The 25,201-nt window shown below is 41.1% G+C and overlaps 1 protein-coding gene across 1 annotated transcript in view; it reads left to right on the top strand.

Annotated features, from left to right (window-relative positions):
* The window catches only part of LOC117526822 (neuronal acetylcholine receptor subunit alpha-7-like), a 53,631-nt gene that overhangs the window by 18,118 nt on the left and 10,312 nt on the right, over nt 1-25,201 (top strand). The window contains exons 4-5 of the mRNA XM_034188897.1: nt 13,097-13,176; nt 14,983-15,150. Of these exons, the coding sequence (XP_034044788.1) occupies nt 13,097-13,176; nt 14,983-15,150 (248 nt within the window). The remainder of the gene's footprint in view (nt 1-13,096; nt 13,177-14,982; nt 15,151-25,201) is intronic.

Genomic DNA, 25,201 nt, shown 5'->3' with positions numbered 1-25,201 from the left:
TTTATGCTGCACATTTTTTTGACATAATTTAAAATTCAGTGAAGAGTCTTGACCTTGTGGGACACCTTACTATGGTGCCCTTTTGGAGCTGTTTTTCATCATAGTGCATTTGTCATGGTTCATGAGTTTAGTTTTCATTATTTGGTTAGTCCGGCACGTCTCTGTGTTTATTTGGTATGTTTCTCCTGCAAGGTATTTTCCTTGTGCTTTTATTGTGAAATTTGCTCTGTGTTCACCCCATATAAATTTATTTTTGGGTTTTTGGCTTCCATGTTGACATGCCTGTGGATATCCGTGTGTAATTGTTCAAACGTCAGATTGTCTAGGTTCACTCACAGCTTACTCTGGGGCGTTATTTGCATGCTTGTTGCTTTACTGAGGGATGCTGATTTAGATGGTATGATAGTAAACCACAAAAAGGAACCGCATTAGTTGTAATTACTTGTGTAAAGAAGTTGGAATGTTTGGAGATGAATGCACAGCTGGTAGTTTGGTTTTAAATTGAAAAACTGGTATGCTGCAACCAAAAACATTATGAGGGCTGATAATGTTATAAATGCAAATAATTTAATAATGTTAGCCATGTTAAATGTAATAAAGCCAATAATGGAATGTCTTGCCAACAATGTAACAAAATTTGTGGGTCAATATTGTAATAACTTTTTGTCAATAATGGAATAATTAATTCCATTACTGGCTGGTTGTTAAGCACCACACTTGTTGAGATATTCTGCAAAACCAGAGTGGCACACAAACGTTTGTTTCAAAGAAATGCATATTTATGTACTATTACATTATCAGCTCCAGTTATTACATTTTCAAAAGATTTTTAATACTAAGCAATAACATGCCAATAATTTCATAACTTATAATACACTATTGGCAAAAATGTATCACACTATTGACAAGTTGTTCTATTATTGGCTTTATTCCATTTAAAATGGCTAATATTACATTATTGGCAATTATTACATTATTGGCAAGTTATTACGTTATTGGCTTTATTTCATTTAAAATGGCTAAAAGTATTACATCATTACCAAGTTATGACATTATTCACTGTGTTAAATTAAAAATGGCTAAATTATTACATTATTGGTAGTTATTACATTATTGGGAAGTTATTGTGTTATTGGCTTTATTACCTTTAGTCATTCATTTTCTATACGATGTACTCCAGTCAAGGGTCACAGGGGACTGGAGCCTATTCCAGCAGGGCGTGGGCAAGGTACACCCCGGACAGGACGCCAGTCTGTCGCAGGTCTTTATTGCATTTAAAATGGCTAAAATTATTACAATATTGGTAACTTATTATGGAATTGTTTTATTATATTTAAAATGGCTAAAATTATCACATAATTGGCAGTTACAACATCATTGGCCATTATTACCACACTCATGCTGCAATCATTGAATTTTCCAAAATGTTTAAGTATTTCTGGGGAAAACATTAAACTCCAAATTGTTCCAAATCCAGAGCACATTACAAGTTGTATGAGGAACTGTCTTGAGCTTTAGGGCGAATAAGTACAAATCAGGGCAAATGACGGCGGAACAGCTTGTATGAGCGAACAAAGAAAACATCAAGCCGACGGGCAGGTGTGCACGATCCCGCTGCAACACTCTTGTGCGAGCAGGAACACAGTGCGAGCAGCTGGGAGGTGGTGCACCACATCGCGCCGCTGATGTGGAGAACATTAAAATAAAACCCAGTTGTATAATTAACGAATATCACTGGGTTGATATAAATAATATGTAAAAGGGGATGCAATACAGAACCCTGCAGTTAAATAACCCTGGTTAATTAAAAAATAAATGCCACTCACAGACTGTAATTACCAGACAGAAACTTTACCACTGCATTACAATCACTGTCTTATAATAGGAGCATGAAATGGCTGAAATCCACAAGCAGATAAACATATTTTTAAAAAAAGAGAAAAACGCTGTGATAACTGACCAAATGTTGTTTGTTACAGCATTTTTCTGCTGATATGTGACTGAAAGTGGCGTATTTGTTATACTGTTGGCTTGTTATATGACAGGACAGATGTGACATTCAGATCACCTGCTGCATGTCCACATGAACTGGCAGTCCGTTGTAGCTGGAACAGCCTGTCAATGTGCGCGCTCTCCAGCCCGTCGCAAAAGCGAAATATGTTTTTATGTATTTCAACATGAGGACAGCAAGTAAACACATGTGCGTGTCTGACAAAACAGGGTCAGGGTGTGTGTCCTGCAGCTGTGATGTCCAGGACCACAGTTGTGAACAGCTGCCACGCCCCATCCATTCAGACCAAGGTGTCACTCTGTGATCAGATGACCGGTGCCTCGCCTGCAGGGGGGGGGGGCACACACACATGTGTTGGTGGGGAGAGAGCGAGGGGTGCAAAACACACACACCCATGTATTGTGGGGGAGGCATGCCACGTGCACTCGGCAAATTTCACTGCCAGCTCGACAGTGATTGTCTGCAGACTGGTTTTGTGATAATAGTGCGACTGGTCACACATTTTCAAAGTGCCAAACGAGCAGTGTTAGATGTTAGCGTGTCACCTGGAATTTGGCCAACACCTGCCGCGAGAGGGTTTGAATGGGCTCTCACAGCGCACATACTGTCTTTCAGCCACTGCTGTGCGCAAATAGTTGTAGCAACAGGTGTACAAGGCATTGGAGGGATGATGGCTTAGTGTGATCAGTATCTTTAGCTGAGGGACTTTTCTAAATGAGTGCATCATATTTGAAATATTAAATTAATATTTAGTATTTGAAAATATTAAATTCAGCACAAGAAATGGAATTATTGCTCCTCACTTAACTTTAACACCCAAGTGTGTTTATGTAATTACACTCAACAAATATATAAACGCAACACTTTTGGTTTTGCTCCCATTTTGTATGAGATGAACTCAAAGATCTAAAACTTTTTCCACATACACAATATCACCATTTCCTTCAAATATTGTTCACAAACCAGTCTACATCTGTGATAGTGAGCACTTCTCCTTTGCTGAGATAATCCATCCCACCTCACAGGTGTGCCATATCAAGATGCTGATTAGACACCATGATTAGTGCACAGGTGTGCCTTAGACTGCCCACAATAAAAGGCCACTCTGAAAGGTGCAGTTTTGTTTTATTGGGGGAGATACCAGTCAGTATCTGGTGTGACCACCATTTGTGTTATGTGTCGGACGCAGTCGGAGAACCGACCAGCGTTTGAAGGACCCAGCATAAAATAAGCAGAGCACGGTTCAAAGGATAACAGAATTTAATGACATAACAGTGAGTGCTTAATAACAAATAAGTGCGCGGTCTGGCGAGGTGGAACAACGGTGCGCTCCCAGCAGCACAAACGGTCCGGAGCCAGAACAGTTCGGACCCAAGGACCCCGCCGACACCCCCCAGGTGGCCGCGACCAACCGAGTCTGTGAAAGAAGAAACCATCATGTGAGTCCACCACTCCCCACACAGAGAGACCACTCAAAGGTGTACATAAACGGCAAACACTTCCTGGCTTAATCACCAATCAGCTTCCCACCCTGCAGGCATGGAACACCCAGTTCAATTCTCCACTGCAGTGGAAGCTGATTAAACGACTAACATAACAGCTCAATATAATAAGGTGTGAGGGACACCACATCTACTGACTGTACTCATGTTAGTCACAAAACCTAAAGTACCTCAGGAAGTGTGCTGACGAGCGTGAGACCTCACCCCCTCCTCTTTCACAGACCATGGCATCAAACCTGGTACGGTCTCTGCATCCATGATGATGAGATGGTTCTCTAGACGTCGATCTCACCCGTCTGGTCACAAGGTCGAGTCTCTGGCAAATACACACTGTGTACTCCAGACTTAAATGCAACCATGCCCCAATCCATAAAGATGCACCACAGCTGTGAGTCCTGACAAGCTGCACATGACCAGCCTCAGGTGATCAGGGTGAGGTCCTAATAACTCAGCCACACAGCCACTCAGTCCTGAACGCATGCCACCTGGAAGGAAAAACAAAAGACAGAAAACAGAGGACAGAAACAAAAGCCAGCCAGGCACCCCAGCCACAACAATTTGCCTCATGCAGTGCAACACATCTCTTTCGCATAGAGTTGATCAGGTTGTCAATTGTGGCCTGTGGAATGTTGGTCCACTCCTCTTCAATGGCTGTGCGAAGTTGCTGGATATTGGCAGGAACTGGTACACGCTGTCGTATACGCCGGTCCAGAGCATCCCAAACATGCTCAATGGGTGACATGTCCGGTGAGTATGCCGGCCATGCAAAAACTGGGACATTTTCAGCTTCCAAGAATTGTGTACAGATCCTTGCAACATGGGGCCATGCATTATCCTGCTGCAACATGAGGTGATGTTCTTGGATGTATGGCACAACAGTGGGCCTCAGGATCTCGTCACGGTATCTCTGTGCATTCAAAATGCCATCAATAAAATGCACCTGTGTTCTTTGTCCATAACAGACGCCTGCCCGTACCATAACCCCACCGCCACCATGGGCCACTCGATCCACAACATTGACATCAGAAAACCACTCACCCACACGACGCCACACACGCTGTCTGCCATCTGCCCTGGACAGTGTGAACCGGGATTCAGCCGTGAAGAGAACACCTTTCCAACGTGCCAAACGCCAGCGAATGTGAGCATTTGCCCACTCAAGTCGGTTACGACGACGAACTGGAGTCAGGTCGAGAACCCGATGAGGACGACGAGCATGCAGATGAGCTTCCCTGAGACGGTTTCTGACAGTTTGTGCAGAAATCCTTTGGTTATGCAAACCGATTGTTTCAGCAGCTGTCTGAGTGGCTGGTCTCAGACGATCTTGAAGGTGAACATGCTGGATGTGGAGGTCCTGGGCTGGTGTGGTTACACGTGGTCCGCGGTTGTGAGGCTGGTTGGATGTACTGCCAAATTCTCTGAAACGCCTTTGGAGACGGCTTATGGTAGAGAAATGAACATTCAATACACGAGCAACAGCTCTGGTTGACATTCCTGCTGTCAGCATGCCAATTGCACGCTCCCTCAAATCTTGCGACATCTGTGGCATTGTGCTGTGTGATAAAACTGCACCTTTCAGAGTGGCCTTTTATTGTGGACAGTCTAAGGCACACCTGTGCACTAATCATGGTGTCTAATCAGTATCTTGATATGGCACACCTGTGAGGTGGGATGGATTATCTCAGCAAAGGAGAAGTGCTCACTATCACAGATTTAGACTGGTTTGTGAACAATATTTGAGGGAAATGGTGATATTGTGTATTTGGAAAAAGTTTTAGATCTGAGTTCATCTCATACAAAATGGGAGCAAAACCAAAAGTGTTGCGTTTATATTTTTGTTGAGTGTATCTTTGTGCTGACAGACAGATGGACAGATGGTGCGGAGCGCCACAGTTACCCTGCAGCCAAGCTTTGTTTGCACTGAGGGGGGCGGCCCAAAAAAATTAAACTCTTTCTGGCACATAAGAGCAACACAAGCTTTAATCTTGTCCATTTGGCCGTAAATGAAAAGGCATTAAAGGATTTTACTCATGGAACACTGAACCCAGGAGGAGAGTAGGAGGTGAATAACAGCTAGGAGAGAAGAGGAGAAGGTGAATGACAGCAAATAAAGAGGATGAGGAGGTGTGGATTTAAAAGTCGTTTGACAGCCGAAAGAAATGGGCTCATCCTGCACACAAATCTGCTGTTTGTCTTAAAGATTTGACGTACTTTTCTCAACCTTTTGGCACCACTTTTTTTCTATCAGAGATTCATCAGAAAAGTCTTCTGTTGCACCTCTGAAATATTTCTGGCAAATCTCACTCCAATCAGCACTATCTTTCAAAAAATTATATACCAGATTATAAATCATTACTTCCAGCTTTTTAACTCTTGCAAGTCCTGATAATGCTGATAAAAGGTTAGAGTGTAAGTGAAAAATGCACAACAGATTGGCAGCCATTTTGATCCATAATAATGATGTAATGTCAGGCACTGACCTTTACTGGTCTGAAAGTCACTCCGCCTGTATCCACGTTTTGTCCATGTTTTGAAGACCATTCTCATGATGCACAGGGCTTCACTCCTGCAGTCTGTACCAGAGACACTCAAAAAATAAATAACTAAATGAATAAATAAATAAATCTCCCACTTTTATCCTCACAATATTCTCTTTGGAAAAACTAATAAAGATCACTAGTCATGTGACTACATCCCCCTAAAACACACATTTTAGCCATTTTGACATATTTACTGTCAAAGTCCACAAAACCCCCCCACTGAATTTCACACTGTAAAAAAAAATCAGTTCGTGCTCATGGCACTAAAAATAAAATATTTTCAGAATTCTTTATTTATTTAGAATAGTCAGCTTGTTTGATATTATATTTACTTGTGATATGTATTTTAAAAACTACAATACACAAAGACTATGTAAGATTTTTGCAGTATGTTTTAACCTGTAAGGGTCTGAAACTGTTTTACCTACAAAGGAGACTTGGAGTGTATTGACTTCAGTTATTCATGCAAAATGACATCAAGAGGGAACACCTAGAGGGAAACAGATCCAGCTGATTTTGTTAAAGGTCTCTGGACCAAGTTCAGTTTTTAAGTCTGCCACTTTGAATCTGGAACGCAGGTCCGTCCTTCCGTTGGGACAGATCCTAACATGGAGTTGGAACACCAACATGTAGCCACAGCTACATGAGGAAAGATTGACAGAATTTAATTTAACCCTCTAGGGCCGACGCCGTTGCATATGACGGCTAAGACCAAGCTTTACTAAATTATAAATAACTTTTGAATGATATAAGATAGAAGCTTACTTTTTTTTTTTGCTGAAAAGTTAACTCCGCGGACTTTCGAGCCAGCCAACAGCCATCTTTGTACTCCTCATAGAAGCTGTGTGATGACGTGTGCAATGTGAGTGTCCAATCGGAATTGGTTCACCGTCACATGGTTTTCCAAAAATCCAATCGTAGGGCAGATTTACCTCACGTGACAAGCCAAAGATCATTTTCAGGAGTGATATGTTACTAGTTGGCCTGTTTGAATAGCCCCCTGGGTGCTCCAATGAGTACATACTATTAGTACATACTCAGTGCGCCCTGCACCATTACGCACAGCGATCAGTGAAAGCAGGAGCAGACGGAGAGCCTCTGATGACAATCTCACGTGCTCAAACAAAGAGTGTGTAACTATCAGGATTGCTCCACTAGTTTGCATGTGAATGTTACTGGATAAATCTGTTGCTTTCTCTGCATAAAGCACTGTTTACCATATCAATGGACAACAAAACGCATAGACCATTTTGTATATATTGTTCAAAATGTGCATTTGTGTTTGTTGTTTGAACCTTTTTGTTGAACAGTCTTTCACACAAGACCTCAAATTACCTTTGTAAAGTGTCAAAACAGTTCTTTATTATAGTTTGCTGTGTGTTTTGAATAAATGTGTGTGGAAAATTATTTTTTGCTTTATTTTTTCCTTGTCTATTTTTGATTGTAAACCTTTATTACACTTATACAACACAACAAAAACATATGTATTCTGAAAGCACAGGTTGTCCTGAAAAAAGAGACAAAAAACTTGATTGTGGGATGAAGGGAGAGCTGTTAACAGCAATAATAAAACATTTATGCCAGGCGAGTGAACTGTCCAAAAAATGCCCTCGGACCCCAGAGGGTTAATCAGAACAACATCCCTCAGTTACTGTTACTGGGAATTCAAAGACATTCTCTGGCCACCATACACTCCTGATTTATGCACCATTGTACCGCCATCACTTCCCAACTGTAAAGAAACAATTTAATGCAAAGCATACTTGAAACAATAACCAGTAGGCACTGCTAAATACTTTTTAGTTTTTTAATGAACAGAATGTGATCATAGTGGTGTGAAAGACAATTTTTAGGATTTAAGTTTAAGTCAACACTTTAAATAAGCGCCACCATACTTGACATAATTATATTCAGCTGCTGCTCTCTGGTGTTTGTTTGGTGCCTGATTTAAAGTGAATAAAGCAGCTTTTTTTTCTTGTCATCTTGTTACTGTAAAAAAGGAGCGAAGTCATGTGAGGTCATTCTTAAATCCTCCAAACCATGACTATCCAGGGTTGGGACCAGGAAGCAGAGCTGTAGTCTTACACACCTCTCTGCAGCTTCTCTCCCCCTGCCATCCCCTCATTACCCCATCCCTGTAGAGACGGTGGCTGCTCCCAGACCATCAATAAGCAGCAAAAATCTATTTAAGCATAAAAATTCAAAAAGAAAAAATAATATAGCACCTTCAACTGCACCACAGACTAAAACAGTTAAATGTGGTCTATTAAACATTAGGTCTCTCTCTTCTAAGTCCCTGTTAGTAAATGATATAATAATTGATCAACATATTGATTTATTCTGCCTTACAGAAACCTGGTTACAGCAGGATGATTATGTTAGTTTAAATGAGTCAACACCCCCGAGTCACACTAACTGCCAGAATGCTCGTAGCACGGGCCGAGGCGGAGAATTAGCAGCAATCTTCCATTCCAGCTTATTAATTAATCAAAAACCCAGACATCCAAAATTGTCCATCCAAATTGGAAGTCCCAAAAAACAGTTTTATTTGTTGTTATCTATCGTCCTCCTGGTCGTTACTGTGAGTTTCTCTGTGAATTTTCGGACCTTTTGTCTGACTTAGTGCTTAGCTCGGATAAGATAATTATAGTGGGCGATTTTAACATCCACACAGATGACTGCCTCAACACTGCATTTAATCTATTGTTAGACTCGATTGGCTTTGCTCAAAATGTAAATGAGTCCACCCACCACTTTAATCATACCTTAGATCTTGTTCTGACTTATGGTATGGAAATTGAAGACTTAACAGTATTCCCTGAATCTCCCTTCTGTCTGATCATTTCTTAATAACATTTACATTTACTCTGATGGGCTACCCAGCAGTGGGGAATAAGTTTCATTACAGTAGAATTCTTTCAGAAAGCGCTGTAACTAGGTTTAAGGATATGATTCCTTCTGTATGTTCTCCAATGCCATATACCAACACAGGGCAGAGTAGCTACCTAAACTCTGTGAGTGAGATAGATTATCTCGTCAATAGTTTTATATCCTCACTGAGGACAACTTTGGATGCTGTAGCTCCTCTGAAAAAGAGAGCCTTAAATCAGAAGTGCCTGACTCCGTGGTATAACTCACAAACTCGCAGCTTAAAGCAGATAACCCGTAAGTTGGAGAGGAAATGGTGTCTCACTAATTTAGAAGATCTTCACTTAGCCTGGAAAAAGAGTCTGTTGCTCTATAAAAAAGCCCTCCGTAAAGCTAGGACATCTTACTACTCATCACTAATTGAAGAAAATAAGAACAACCCCAGGTTTCTTTTCAGCACTGTAGCCAGGCTGACAAAGAGTCAGAGCTCTATTGAGCCGAGTATTCCTTTAACTTTAACTAGTAATGACTTCATGACTTTCTTTGCTAATAAAATTTTAACTATTAGAGAAAAAATTACTCATAACCATCCCAAAGACATATCGTTCTCTTTGCTGCTTTCAGTGATGCCGGTATTTGGTTAAACTCTTTCTCTCTGATTGTTCTGTCTGAGTTATTTTCATTAGTTACTTCCTCCAAACCATCAACATGTCTATTAGACCCCATTCCTACCAGGCTGCTCAAGGAAGCCCTACCATTAATTAATGCTTCGATCTTAAATATGATCAATCTATCTTTATTAGCTGGTTATGTACCACAGGCTTTTAAGGTGGCAGTAATTAAACCATTACTTAAAAAGCCATCACTTGACCCAGCTATCTTAGCTAATTATAGGCCAATCTCCAACCTTCCTTTTCTCTCAAAAATTCTTGAAAGGGTAGTTGTAAAACAGCTAACTGATCATCTGCAGAGGAATGGTCTATTTGAAGAGTTTCAGTCAGGTTTTAGAATTCATCATAGTACAGAAACAGCATTAGTGAAGGTTACAAATGATCTTCTTATGGCCTCAGACAGTGGACTCATCTCTGTGCTTGTTCTGTTAGACCTCAGTGCTGCTTTTGATACTGTTGACCATAAAATTTTATTACAGAGATTAGAGCATGCCGTAGGTATTAAAGGCACTGCGCTGCGGTGGTTTGAATCATATTTATCTAATATATTACAATTTGTTCATGTAAATGGGGAATCTTCTTCACAGACTAAGGTTAATTATGGAGTTCCACAAGGTTCTGTGCTAGGACCAATTTTATTCACTTTATACATGCTTCACTTAGGCAGTATTTTTAGACAGCATTGCTTAAATTTTCATTGTTACGCAGATGATACCCAGCTTTATCTATCCATGAAGCCAGAGGACACACACCAATTAGCTAAACTGCAGGATTGCCTTACAGACATAAAGACATGGATGACCTCTAATTTCCTGCTTTTAAACTCAGATAAAACTGAAGTTATTGTACTTGGCCCCACAAATCTTAGAAACATGGTGTCTAACCAGATCCTTACTCTGGATGGCATTACCCTGACCTCTAGTAATACTGTGAGAAATCTGGGAGTCATTTTTGATCAGGATATGTCATTCAATGCGCATTTAAACAAATATGTAGGACTGCTTTTTTGCATTTGCGCAATATCTCTAAAATTAGAAAGGTCTTGTCTCAGAGTGATGCTGAAAAAACTAATTCATGCATTTATTTCCTCTAGGCTGGACTATTGTAATTCATTATTATCAGGTTGTCCTAAAAGTTCCCTGAGAAGCCTTCAGTTAATTCAAAATGCTGCAGCTAGAGTACTGACAAGGACTAGAAGGAGAGAGCATATCTCACCCATATTGGCCTCTCTTCATTGGCTTCCTGTTAATTCTAGAATAGAATTTAAAATTCTTCTTCTTACTTATAAGGTTTTGAATAATCAGGTCCCATCTTATCTTAGGGACCTCATAGTACCATATCACCCCAATAGAGGGCTTCGCTCTCAGACTGCAGGCTTACTTGTAGTTCCTAGGGTTTGTAAGAGTAGAATGGGAGGCAGAGCCTTCAGCTTTCAGGCTCCTCTCCTCTGGAACCAGCTCCTAATTCAGATCAGGGAGACAGACACCCTCTCTACTTTAAAGATTAGGCTTAAAACTTTCCTTTTTGCTAAAGCTTATAGTTAGGGCTGGATCAGGTGACCCTGAACCATCCCTTAGTTATGCTGCTATAGACTTAGACTGCTGGGGGGTTCCCATGATGCACTAAGTGTTTCTTTCTCTTTTTGCTCTATATGCACCACTCTACATTTAATCATTAGTGATTGATCTCTGCTCCCCTCCACAGCATGTCTTTTTCCTGATTCTCTCCCCTCAGCCCCAACCAGTCCCAGCAGAAGACTGCCCCTCCCTGAGGCTGGTTCTGCTGGAGGTTTCTTCCTGTTAAAAGGGAGTTTTTCCTTCCCACTGTCACCAAGTGCTTGCTCACAGGGGTCATTTTGACCGTTGGGGTTTTTCCGTAATTATTGTATGGCCTTGCCTTACAATATAAAGCTCCTTGGGGCAACTGTTTGTTGTGATTTGGCGCTATATAAATAAAATTGATTTGATTTGATTTGATTGTTGGTTGTTCTTGACCTGCTGAATCTTCAATGAGGACATTTAACGTCCATGTGCTGTCACAACATCATGCCGGAATCACATACAGACAGTCTCTCTCTCTCTCTCTTCCAAACACACACTTAAAGAATCAGACCTATAACGGCAAAGTGACAACACAATATGAGGCAGAAATGAAGCTGACTAATGGCGCCAGATTTTCAGTGGTGACTGAGGATTTTTTTTATAGCAGGGAGAAAGTGACAGATTTCTGCCTCAATATCAGGCACAAAGCACAGACACAGTGTTACAGCTAGAAAGAGTCCAAAATTCCCACATCATGGCTTCATCTCTTTCTCTGTGTGTGTGTGTGTCACTTTAATTGCTTTCTTTGGTTCCTCTCCCTGAAACAGAGATCTTGTAATGTTCCAAAGACGGCCGTTGTTCTTGTGTGAAATATGTAATTTCTCAATGAATTGGGATCTAAACCCAGGCTGTTTGAAAGGCACTTTGATGACAGACAGCCACGTTTGTGTGAGATGATCAGTAAAATTAAACAGCCCGTCTGGATCCAAACTAATCCCAGTCATCTGTCGCTTTCATTCTCACCTGCCCTTTAATGTCCGAGTTTCTCTACATTGTTGGGAAGGTGTCGTAGCACGGACCCACAACAGGGGGGCGCAAATGAACGGACAATGAATAAGCCAAAAAGGTCACAATTTAATGTTGTGATAATACACAACGAAACGTACAGTAATTTGCACAGTCAATGTAACTCCAGGTGACGTGTGGGCAGGCTTGAAGATAGGAGACCCCCGACGAGAGAGAAGCCGCGTCCCACACGGCTTCCACCACCAACGGTCTGAAGAACACCGGAGCCGCCAAGTCCCGAGTCCCCAGGTGGCCTCTGTCTTCGGCTGTCGACCCTGGTACTGCTGGCAGAAAGCAGAAATATGATGAGTGAGTGTGAGTCCGCACACTCAGTAATTCTCAGTCCGAACACAGTTAGGAGGGAGCACCTCCACCTCCAAATCACACACACTCGTGCAGCTCCTGGTCAACCACTTATCTGAGATGGGGTGTGAGGCAAAGCCGTCGCTGTCACACCAAACGCCAATCCTCCAGATAAGGCAACACTCCAGGAAATTACACACACAGTGTTAGTCAGCAGAGAAATTACCTTGGTAATGGTAGTCGATTTCTCGGCGGGGAGGTGGAGTTGCAGTCCGGCTTTTATGGTGGTGATGATGAACGAGTGACAGCTGGTGCAGAGGATGAGTGACAGCTGTCACTTCTTCTGGGTCTGGCGCCCTCTCGTGCTTGGAGCCCGCACTCCAAGCAGGGGGCCCTCTGGTGGTGGTGGGCCAGCAGTACCTCCTCTTCAGCGGCCCACACAACATACATAGCTCTTTCTACTTACATACATACATACATTCAACCCTGTGACCTCTTGTATTTTCTGCCAATTTGGGGTTTTGTAATCTCACCATTTCCTTGGTCTTGCATTCCTGCTGTATATAAGATTTGGATACTTCCTGTCTCCCTGCAGCGCTGATGAAAGGTTTGATGCTACTTTCCATACAAATGTGCTGGTGAATGCTACGGGATCCTGTCAGTACATCCCACCAGGTGAGACGCTCAAACATTTCATTTTACTGTCTGTTGACAGCCTGATTGACTGCTCAGTCTGCATCATTCTCAGCATCATCAGGGGCAGATCTAGCTCCAGGTGGTGGTGGTGGTGTGGGGGGGCATACTTTTTTCATACTGGCAAAATGAATGCTGTATGAAAGTTTGTTTTAGATGTTCTCAGGGTGGAAGTATGTCCTTGAATGCTCAGAAGAGCAGAACATATGGTGAGTTGAGTTGCTTCGGTTGATATTGCAGAGGTGAGAGGAATGAGAGAAAGACCATGATTGATTTGACTTTACAGAGAAAAAAAAGTGTGGACCAATGGAGTAAACATGAAACTGGAGAGATGAAAAGTATGGGTGGACCTAGCAGTGAGCCAGGTGGAGTTTTGCAGGTCATTTTGGGCTCGAATACCTCCCCAAGAACTAACGCTTGGCTCCCATTGTCAATATTTGGCACCTGATTATGTGCTTTTTTGGTGCAAAACAAACAAACAAAAATGGAATACCTAATCAGGATCTGTAGAAACAGTAGCAGTGTACAACATAGTGAGCAGTTGGAAAAATGTCACGTTTTCAAAGACTTGTGATATTGGGACACATCATGATCTGTTAAAGGTGAATAATCTAATTTGTGGAGATAGGTGGTAATATTAAGCAAAGGTCAGGGCATGTGAGTGGATGGGTGTGGAGCAGAGCGGGAAGGATGGATTTTGGCCAGATTGTGGGGCGGTATATTAGAAGAAGCTGTCAGTCCCACTCACATCACGTGTCTCACTTTAATTTTACATATGGCTTTGTTGTTTCATTTTGTTAGCACATCTTTAACTAAATAATTTCTGCTCATATGTGGATTTGGCTGCTCAGTTATTTTGTTGCCAGGTAACAATTTAAACTACAATCGTGATACAGTGCATATTGTTTTCTGTTTTGGAGCAAGTGGTGAAAAGCATGAAAAGCACATTACACTCTTTAACACAACACAGTTGTGAGATGTTAATAGATATATTTTAGCTTTGTGGAAGAGTGTCATAACCATGGGAGTACCACATAGACTGCATGGAGTGCATTGTGTGGCACATATGCATTAGACTCTTCTGTCTTTGGGTGTCGTATAAATCAGGCATGCAAAACATCTATGGCAGTGAGAATTAGGCCACCGTAGCTCATCATATCGGTAGGCTTAGGGTCTACCACCAGCAGTCACTCAGGTGGATCATGAACATCAGATGGTGACAGCATATTACCAAGCAAGAGGTCCTGTGTAGAGGAAGAACAATCATAGTGGAGACCATGCTCAGAGGAAACCATTTAAGATGACTGGGACATGTACCCAGAATGAATGAAAACCACATCCCGAAAGGCTCAGGAGACCGAGGCAGACCTCTCAGGTGGGCAGACTGTGGAAGATGATGTGTTTTGCCACTTACGACTCAATCTGGTACCAAGAGACAGCAGAAAGAACTGCCATGGTTCTCTCCTGAGAAGTGCAGCTCACAGCCCATGTTGAGAAACATTGCCAAAAGCACGATAGGGTCCCCCATTGTCAGATCTGACAGGGATTGGATGATAATGATGATGATGATAAATTGGGCCCGATTTCCTAATCTTTGGAATTGGGACACTAGATGAGGCCAAAATCCTACAGTGGGAATCTGACTTTAGCTATGTGTTGAGGGACAGATGGCTCAGCCAGGGGATTTGAGTTTCCACTTGATCTGACCAGCATCCTGCTTGTATTGTAATTAAATAGAAATTACAGGTCACATACTATTTCAACAGCAGAACCATGAAATCTCTCCAGGTATACTGAAGAGTACCTGCTACATAGATGTGCGGTGGTTTCCATTCGATGTGCAGAAGTGCAACCTGAAGTTTGGCTCCTGGACCCACAGTGGGTGGCTCCTGGACCTACAGATGATGGATGTGGACATCTCCACCTACATACCCAACGGAGAATGGGACCTTGTTGGTAAGAAGAAGGTTTGGCAGTCATGTCAACACACCTTCAATGGCACACAATTTTAATGTAAAATAGCAGAAGTGCAACAAAGGTGTCGCAGACTGAATGGTCCCCCTAAAAATCGGTTCCCCTGATGACGCGGTTCACCGATTATCATCTCGTTTCTGCTTTAAACTGCACTCCAGTCATCATCTATCTCAGTGACAGAAATCTGAAGCTTTTGTACAACAATCATTTCCACATAAATTCAGCATTATTTCATCATAAAAGATGGCGGAAGCGATCAGAGCACTGCGGCTAAACGAGCTGCTGGCTGATGCATTCACTGCGCGTCGGACATTTCAAAGCGTCATGGAATTTTCTCAAGATTTTAAAACATTTTTACAATGTTGTACAACATCAGAAATATATACTTGCATCTGTTGTGTCTTTAGTTAACTGGTTAGTCGGATTGTTCTGAAAAAATACAGATCAGATAAAAGCACACACCAAACCACATTTTAACATTTATTTCAGCTTCATTTCTCTGTTGCAGTGCTTTATCATTTCATCCCCATTAACAATGAAGTATTCTAAAGACAATGCTGAAATTGGGTCATAGACACTGTTGCTGTGCGTCTCCAACTGGTAAGATGTCACTGAACGCAGAGCAGGTTGATGATATCATCAAGTACATGTTAAATTGCAGCAATAATTGTAATAAAAAGTTAGTGGGTGTGTCCAGGTCAGTGGGCGTGTCTCACAGCAATCATGAGTTCATTCATGGAGCATTATTGGAGTTTCTACGTGCACGGATATAAAAATGTGGAATGTTAAGAGGGTCAACATGAACTACACATAGATAAGACTGATTTTCCACAATACCTTTGAGGCTTTTGTAGGCTTGATGGAAGTATTTGCTGTGTGGTGCAAAATTTCTAATTAATTTGATACTTTGCTGTAAATCAGTGGTTACAAATTTCCTGAAGATCACACGTCTTGCATCTACTTTCTACATAGCTAATTGACTCAACCAGAGATAGCGTGATATAAAAAAAGCATGGCAATGTGAAAAAGGATATGTATGTGTACATGGTGTTGCATAGACTGGCTAACAATATCTTGGAGTATATGCTGAAGCGTAAAATTGGAAAGTCCTGCAGGGAATGCAAAAAAGACTGATAGATACAACAACAGTGTCACACTTGTATGTCATGACCTGGACCCAGATGCATAAAATGCTATGTACTGTATGCAGATGCATCAGTATTTTTCCCCTCAGCTTTATGAATATGTGCAGTTTTGTGACATTGTGCACTTGTGCAAAACCCTGATATCCCTTCCCACAATTATCCACGGATGAAAGAAGACACGCCGTTAATCACCTGTTTGCATGAGTCCGTCTGCTCCACTGGTCTGTCAAAAAGCAGCACAACTCTCATAATGTTCACAGAGCAATGACCCTTAAGCATGACACCATCTACAAGTGCAGCGTTATTTAGCATCATGTTCCCTGTACATATGGAGGCATTAGCCTGCAAGGGAACAACTGGACTAATGCAAGTGTGAGATGTGACATGTCATACCACACATTGCAGTTATATCCAGAAATATCAGCACAGAGGTGACGTTTTTGTTCTTGTAGCTTTACTTGCTACAAGAACAAAGTGCTGGAGTTGAAGATGTTAAGTCAGCTCTGCAGACTGTGACCTTTAATTTGACGGAATCTGTAGCAGGTTCATGCCAGGGGTACAGACAGAGATGGAATTGAAGAAGTATAAGTCCTACACGGGCCCTGAGACCCACTGGGCCGGTGCAGATCAGAGTCTATGAGTCCCCTTTGATGGGACTGTCTGTTGCAGGTTACTTTCCCAGCCAAGGCTGGTGCTTGTTTACAGCTGGATGGTTTTGTTCAAGGAGACAAATAGCTGGAATCACACGGCAGTCTATCTACTGGTAGTTAAACTCCTGTCCTACAACATCATCTGCTCTGTAGACGGCAACATCCACAAGCTAACATAAAGGCAGGAATAGCTTAATGACATAATTAATCAAAGTGTTATTGCACTGAGTGCTCCCACTCTCTTCTTGCTCAATGTCACTGGTTCATTCTCTCATTTTCACTGGCTCATATTTGTCATCTCGCTGTATCATCAACTTAATCACTGATATTACCAGGAACCAGTGCTGGACATGAGGTTGTATCATGTCTGGATCACACAGTTATTCATAATCCCAATAAGTTGAAATAGTGCCTGATTAACTGAAAAGCAACAGGAAATCATCTTCTTTCAGCTTCTGTGGGAACAGCTGTGGGTGTAATGGTTTGGGTGTGCCAGAAATAAACTAAAAATGTCATTACTGTGACTGAAATATTTTGGGAGTGTGTGTTATAAATTAAATCCAAATAATTTCACTTTGAAACATTCTAATAAAGAGTCCAAGTCGTGTCCTGCACTCCTGCTGGTAAGCAACATTAATATGAAGTTAACTCGGCTCCACGTAAGTGTTGACAGAATGCTTTTGGTGACAGTGGTTACGTAAGTTATTATTCTCTGGTCTATGCGATGAACACTTAATATGACAAATATGAGACCAGAGCGCTCAGTTACTATTTCACTGATCACACATAAACAACATGACTTAAGCAGTAAGTGATTTTATCTCAGTCAGGATTTTGCTTTATTTTTTGTTTTATTTCTGACATCTCATTTTATTCCTTCTGTCTGTCATCTCTCTTTGCTGGCCTTGGTTTCCGTCACTCTGATCATCTGACCTCAGTTTCTTCAACTCTTACCAAGAAACAAAGTCAGCGAGTAACGATCAGTGGTGGGCAAAGATAACCAAAAAATTTACTTCGATAACAGATAATAAGATAACTGAAAAGTTATCTTTGATAAAGATAAACCGATAAACCACCCAAAAATGTATCGGAAGTTACAGATAATCGATAAATTCCGGTGTTGTCTATGGGACATCTGCAGTTACTAAAGAGCTGAAATTGATTTTTAACACAATCGCTTTTGAAAGCATCAAAAGACCTAAAGAATAAGCAAGAATGTTTGACCATACTGCCCCCTGCAGGAAGCAGCACAGACAAATCCTGAGAGCACCCACGAAATCAACTCTTTACTAATCATAATCATTTTTCTTTCAACATTCTGCCCCTGCAGGAAGCTCTTGATTACAACAACGCTCCCACAACAGAGGAACACTGCGAGCAGCCATAAGACCAGCTTCCTATCAATTTCAACACTCCAGTCAGGCAGAGGTCTTGAAAATAAAGTCATACTAACTTATGGTTTTTTGAAAATACTGATGGAATAACTCCATTAATGTCAATTCTGTCATTTATACAAAGTTAAAATATAACATATATCGTTTAATGTTGAATAAGGCACTAATTCTGAGGTTTTGTAACAAACACAGACCGCAAAGCATTCTGGGTAAAAGTGCTAAACAGTGATTGGTTCAGTAATCCATTATGTAAACCAACACGTTAATGTGACGTGTGTTGGTTTAAAAATAAATGTGCTTTTGTAAAATATTCCATTTTTATTTGTAAAAACAGGCATTTTTACGGAGCCCTGGAAGTGTCATCGCAATTGCATGTTTTAAAACTTTTATGATGTTGTAAAACGTGCACTCAATATTAGTAAGTAAGTAATTAAATGTATTTATATAGTGCCTTTCACAGACATAAGGCCATGCACACACGTTGTCGGGTATTTGTAAAACCGAATATCTTACCCTTTCAGTTTGGGGAAAAAACCATCCACACTACATCGTTAAAAAAAATCCATCCACATCGAACAGTATAAATGTGTTGTAATTAGTCTGCCAAACCTTTGGGTGGTGGTACTGATTAAAATTCTATCCAATCAGGAGCCTTATTCTCTTGTCGTCACTTCCACAAAAACTAAAAATATGGCGCCAATCTCAATCGTGTGGACCGATAAGGAGTCGGAATTACTTCTAACCGTAGTTTTAGAATACAGAGTTAACATATATGCACACAAAAAGCGCCTGGACAATGGACAATACCAACACTTTGAGAGCAGCCATGTACCCAGACGTTTAATACTGCCATGAACACTCCTGGCCAGTAGATGGCAGTAGCGGCCTTGAAAAAATGTCAAACAAAATTCCAGATAATCCGTGTCTGCTACATTTAAGATGTGTGGAATTTAACAAACGCAAATACACTAACGTCTATAAACCCAGAGAATATATTCACAAGAGTTTTAGGCACTAGAGTTTAATGCTGTTATCTGTGTCTGAAATGCATTTGTCCTGTCGTGAACATCTGAGATTACCTTATGATACCCATAATGCATTGCTGCCTGGCACAGCATGTGCTCACATAACCTTAAAAATTAGCACATTACTTTAAAACAAAAACATATATCTGATATTTTCACTTTATAAACTTCAGATATGACAATAAATTTAAATAACTTGTCTAAAATGAGTGGTTAAAATTTGAATCATAAATTAAACATGTATGCCTCTGGATGACTTGGTGACGTGATTATATTAGTATGGTGTTAAAGGAAATGACTTTTTTTTTGGGTCACCAGTTCTCCTTTGCTTACAGACGATCGAGTGGTTTCTGATTGCAGAGGATAGAACAGCATGCTTATTAGGAAACTTTTAACAGGTAGGTCTCAACAGCTTTAACAGTTTTAAAAATGTTTTTCACTGTTCAGCTTAGTTTAGTACGTTATCAGTCTAAAAGTTATCGGACAGTAATTCATCGGAAGATAATTAGTCCGATGATGGTTTTTAAATTTATCTAAAAAGATAATCTGATAATGAAAACATTATCTTCGATAATTATCTGTTATCAGATTATCGGAAGTGTGCCCACCACTGGTAACGATCAAAATTAACATAAAATGTAAAGGTAGTTGGAGTAGTAATCATTAAAGTGTGTGCACCCTAAAATGCAATTCATCCATCATCCGTCCATCCATCCATCCACCTAACCACCCATCCAGTCTGTCCAACCATCCATCATCCATCCATAGTCTGTCCATCTATACACATATGTCAGCCCAGTCATTGATCCATCCATCCATCTTTTAATCATGTCAGCCCAGTCATTGATCCATCCATCCATCCATCCATCCATCATCCATAGTCTGTCCATCTATACACATCTGTCAGCCCAGTCATTGATCATCCATCCATAGTCTGTCCATCTATACACATGCCAGCCCAGTCATTCATCCATCCATCCATCCATCTTTTAAATAATTTGTCAGACCAGTCATTGATCCATCCATCCATCCATCCATCCATCCATCCATCCATCCATCCATCCATCCATCCATCCATCCATCCATCCACCTAACCACCCATAGTCTGTCCATCTATCAGGTCTAATCAGGTCCCATCTTATCTTAGGGACCTCATAGTACCATATCACCCCAATAGAGCGCTTCGCTCTCAGACTGCAGGCTTACTTGTAGTTCCTAGAGTTTGTAAGAGTAGAATGGGAGGCAGAGCCTTCAGCTTTCAGGTTCCTCTCCTGTGGAACCAGCTCCCAATTCAGATCAGGGAGACAGACACCCTCTCTACTTTTAAGATTAGGCTTAAAACTTTCCTTTTTGCTAATGCTTATAGTTAGGGCTGGATCAGGTGCTGGGGGGTTCCCATGATGCACTGAGTGTTTCTTTCTCTTTTTGCTCTGTATGCACCACTCTGCATTTAATCATTAGTGATTGATCTCTGCTCTCCTCCACAGCATGTCTTTTTCCTGGTTCTCTCCCTCAGCCCCAACCAGTCCCAGCAGAAGACTGCCCCTCCCTGAGGCTGGTTCTGCTGGAGGTTTCTTCCTGTTAAAAGGGAGTTTTTCCTTCCCACTGTCACCAAGTGCTTGCTCACAGGGGGTCGTTTTGACTGTTGGGGTTTTTACGTAATTATTGTATGGCCTTGCCTTACAATATAAAGCGCCTTGGGGCAACTGTTTGTTGTGATTTGGCGCTATATAAATAAAATTGATTGATTGATTGATCTATACACATATGTCAGCCCAGTCATTGATCCTTCCATCCATCTATCCATTTTTTAATCATCTGTCAGCCCAGTCATTGATCCATCCATCCATCCACCCATCTGTAAGCCCAGTCATTGATCATCCATCCATAGTCTGTCCATCTATACACATGCCAGCCCAGTCATCCATCCATCCATCCATCCATCTTTTTAATAATCTGTCAGACCAGTCACTGATCCATCCATCCACCTAACCACCCATCCATAGTCTGTCCATCTATAAACATATGTAAGCCCAGTCATTGATCCTTCCATCCATGCATCCATCCATCTTTTAATCATCTGTCAGCCCAGTCATTGATCCATCCATCCATCATCCATCCAATCATCTGTCAGCCCAGTCATTGATCATCCATCCCGCCATCCATCCATCCATCTATAGTCTGTCCATCTATACACATGCCAGCCCAGTCATTGATCCATCCATCCATCCATCCATCCATCCATCTTTTTAATAATCTGTCAGACCAGTCATTGATCCATCCATCCATCCTTTTAATAATCTGTCAGACCAGTCATTGATCCATCCATCCATCATCCATCCAATCATCTGTCGGCCCAGTCATTGATCATCCATCCCGCCATCCATCCATCCATCCATAGTTTGTCCATCTATACACATGCCAGCCCAGTCATTGATCCATCCATCCATCTTTTTAATAATCTGTCAGACCAGTCATTGATCCATCCATCCATCCATCCATCCATCAGTCTCTCTGTCTGTCCATCATCCATCCATTCATCCACCCATCCATCCACCTTTCTATTCACCCTCCCCTCTGTACATCCATCATCCATGTAAGATGATTAAAGGGTGTGGTCATGGTGCCAAAAGCAAATGGTCTCAGCTGGCTGGCAGATTGAGGGGAATTGGGTGTGTGTGGTGACAGCTGGTCCAGTGATGAGTCACTGAATTTCGGCAGAGGCAGACAGTAAGACTGGCCAAGAACACACACTGTCCTGGTGCCTGAAAGCGCACTCACTCACTCATGCACGCACGTACGCACCCATAAGACATTGCCGAAGCGGTTCTGCAGTCCATCACATTAATATATGGCCATCAGTGGCTAAATGTCTTCTTCAGGTTACACAGAAATTGAATTTGTGTGTTTCATTTAAATGGTGTGATTATGTTCCACACACACACAAACACGAAGACTTATGGAATCTCACAGAAGAATGAGGCCTGCAGTCTGAAGATGCTGCTGATTGCAGATCACAGCTTCATTCTAGATCAGTAAACACTCGAAGGTAATCAAATCAAGGAGACTTCAGACTGATGTTTTTGTTTGTGTTTTTTGTTACTGATCATTCAGTCAGTGTAAGAACCAAAGGAGACTTTTTCTCAGTTCCTGCAGTTTTGATTTTTAATCAAGGGTAAACACAACACAATGTCATTATGACTGTGTGAAATCTATCAGCGATACAAGAACGCTTTCATAAAATTAAAGGTGTGGCTCATATTGTCTCATTTCTCTTTGATCCGTCCGACTGATTGATTTATTAAATTTCCATATGCCGACTAACAGAAGCATTTGGGTTTGAATTGATTGGTTTTAAATGCAATCATTTCATTCTGTGAAGAAATATCAAAGGTGACCTTCAGATTTAAATGATATGATATTGAGACAAGCTTTCCTACAAGTGTCCAGTTACTTTTTGTCCCTCAAAAATGGGACACAAACTACAGCCACAAATAAAAACTGACAGTGTCAAATTAAATATTGACCTAACTGTAATCCCTGTTTTCCATTTTTAATTTGTTTCATTTTAAGTTTTGTATTCTCTCTTTTCCACTTCCAGCTCGAAGATGCTGGAACAGAGTCTTGTTTTCTCTTGTGTCCTACAGTCCAAATTGTGTTTGACACTGTGTTTGTGTGTGTGCAGTGTGCTGGTTTCACTGTGGGGTCCGGTCAGGATCAAGGCTTCAGAAACAACTAGTGGCACACTGGTTACACTCACGGGTTTCGGAATTTTCAAGAGTTTTCACGTCGGCTAAAGAAAGCCCGTTATTGTTCTCTGTGACTCAGATGGTGTGTGTGTGTGTGTGTGTGTGTGTGTGTGTGTGTGTGTGTGTGTGTGTGTGTGTGTGTGTGTGTGTGTGTGTGTGTGTAACCCGAGGAACCTGGGGGCTTCCTACTCCTGCTATAAATTAAAATTAATTTGATGAAGTCTGGAATTTTGCGTTCAGATGTTTGTTACAGACACTAAGAAATTTGTGTTTTTATTTATGTTTGTACATTCAGTCTAAAATTAATTAACCAGTTTTGAAAAACCTAGTGAGATGTTGGGTGACGTCTAATGTGGAATATGAACCAATCAAAAGACGACAGAACCGGAGCACGTCAACCCGCAAAAGTTCCTTTACCAAAGACAACTTTGGAGAACTGTCCAAGTTGACTTGTACTATACCTCTTTTATACAAAAAATAACTGAGTATACTTTCAATTTACTTATGTACTTCTCAGATATATACTTAAAGCATCTTGTACTTATAATGAGAAGTGTACAGAAATAACTATACAGTTAGCATATTTGGCCTGTACTTAAGTGTACTTGCAAAGACCAAAAAGTACACAGAAAAATCTAAGTATATGTGGAGAATACTGACCAGTACAAAGAAAAATCAAAGTATACTTGTAGAATACTGACAAATATATAGAAAAATCTAAGTATACTTGGTGTATACTGACAGGTGCACTGAAACATCTAAGTATATTTGGCATATACTGACCAGTACACAGAAAAATCAAAGTATACTTGGAGAATACTGACAAATATATAGAAAAATCTAAGTATACTTGGTGTATACTGACAAATATATAGAAAAATCAAAGTATACTTGGAGAATACTGACAGGTATATAGAAAAATCTAAGTATACTTGTTGTATACTGACAGGTACACTGAAACATCTAACTATATTTGGCATATACTGACCAGTACACAGACAAATTGAAGTATATTTGGCTTATACTGACTGGACTTCCAGTAGTTGATGGTCTACTGGTTAGAGAGGTTGGCTTATGATCAGGGGATTGTTGGCTCTAATCCCAGTCAGACGGGGAAAATCACTGTGGTCCCTTGGCTAAGTGTGCTTGCAAAAACTTAAACTCAACTCAACCGTTATTTCTAAAGCACATTTAAAGCAACAGCAGTCAACCAAAGTGCTGTACATAATAGAAAAATGGGCACCAAATTATCCCAAATCAAAAATAAATAAATTAAAAATAGCAATAAAATTGCAACAGGCAATAAGACAAAGTAAAATAAAGAGTAAAAAGTAGTAAAAAAAAACTTGAGATGCAGTCACATATTTAGCAAACACCACAGAAATTTAAAAGTCTCTAGGGACGGGGAGGATCTAATATTGAAAGGGAGACTATTCCAGAGCCTGGGGGCAGCCACTGCAAAGGCCCCGTCACCTCTCATCTTTAGTCTGGTTTTAGGCACCTACAGCAAACGTTGGTCAGTAGACCTTCAGGCTCTGATTGGGGTGTAATGAAAAAGAAACTGAAAGGTACACTGGGGCCAGGCCATTGAGGGCTTTAAAAACAATTAAAAGAAGTTTAAAACCAACACAGTAACGGATCGGAAGCCAGTGAAGAGAGGCCAAACCCAGCGTAAAAAGTAGGATACAAGTATACGAGGTCTGTAAGAAAAGTATCGGACCTTTTTATTTTTGCAAAAACCTGATGGATTTGAATCACGTGTGCTTGCATGAGCAAACCTTGAACCTTCGTGCGCATGCGTGAATTTTTTCACGCCTGTCGATTGCATCATTTGCTGGTAAGCAGCCTTTGTGTGAGGACGTGTTGTGCGCTCGGCGGATTTTCATTGCAAGGAAAAAGATGGAACGACTGGAGCAGCGCCGCATCAAATTTTGGCAGAAACGGCGACGGCCAGGTGGAAACCATTCAGATGATTCAGATGGCTTTCGGTGACTTTTCAGTCGTGTGACTATCCGAGAAATTGTGGAAGAGGTGGGCATGTCACAGCACGTCCTGTGAGACTTCAACACG

The sequence above is a fragment of the Thalassophryne amazonica genome, chromosome 15 (genome assembly GCF_902500255.1).
Source record: "Thalassophryne amazonica chromosome 15, fThaAma1.1, whole genome shotgun sequence".
NCBI lineage: Eukaryota > Metazoa > Chordata > Actinopteri > Batrachoidiformes > Batrachoididae > Thalassophryne > Thalassophryne amazonica.
The sequence above is the reverse complement of the archived record's forward strand: the minus strand, read 5'-3'. Positions and strand labels throughout refer to the sequence as shown.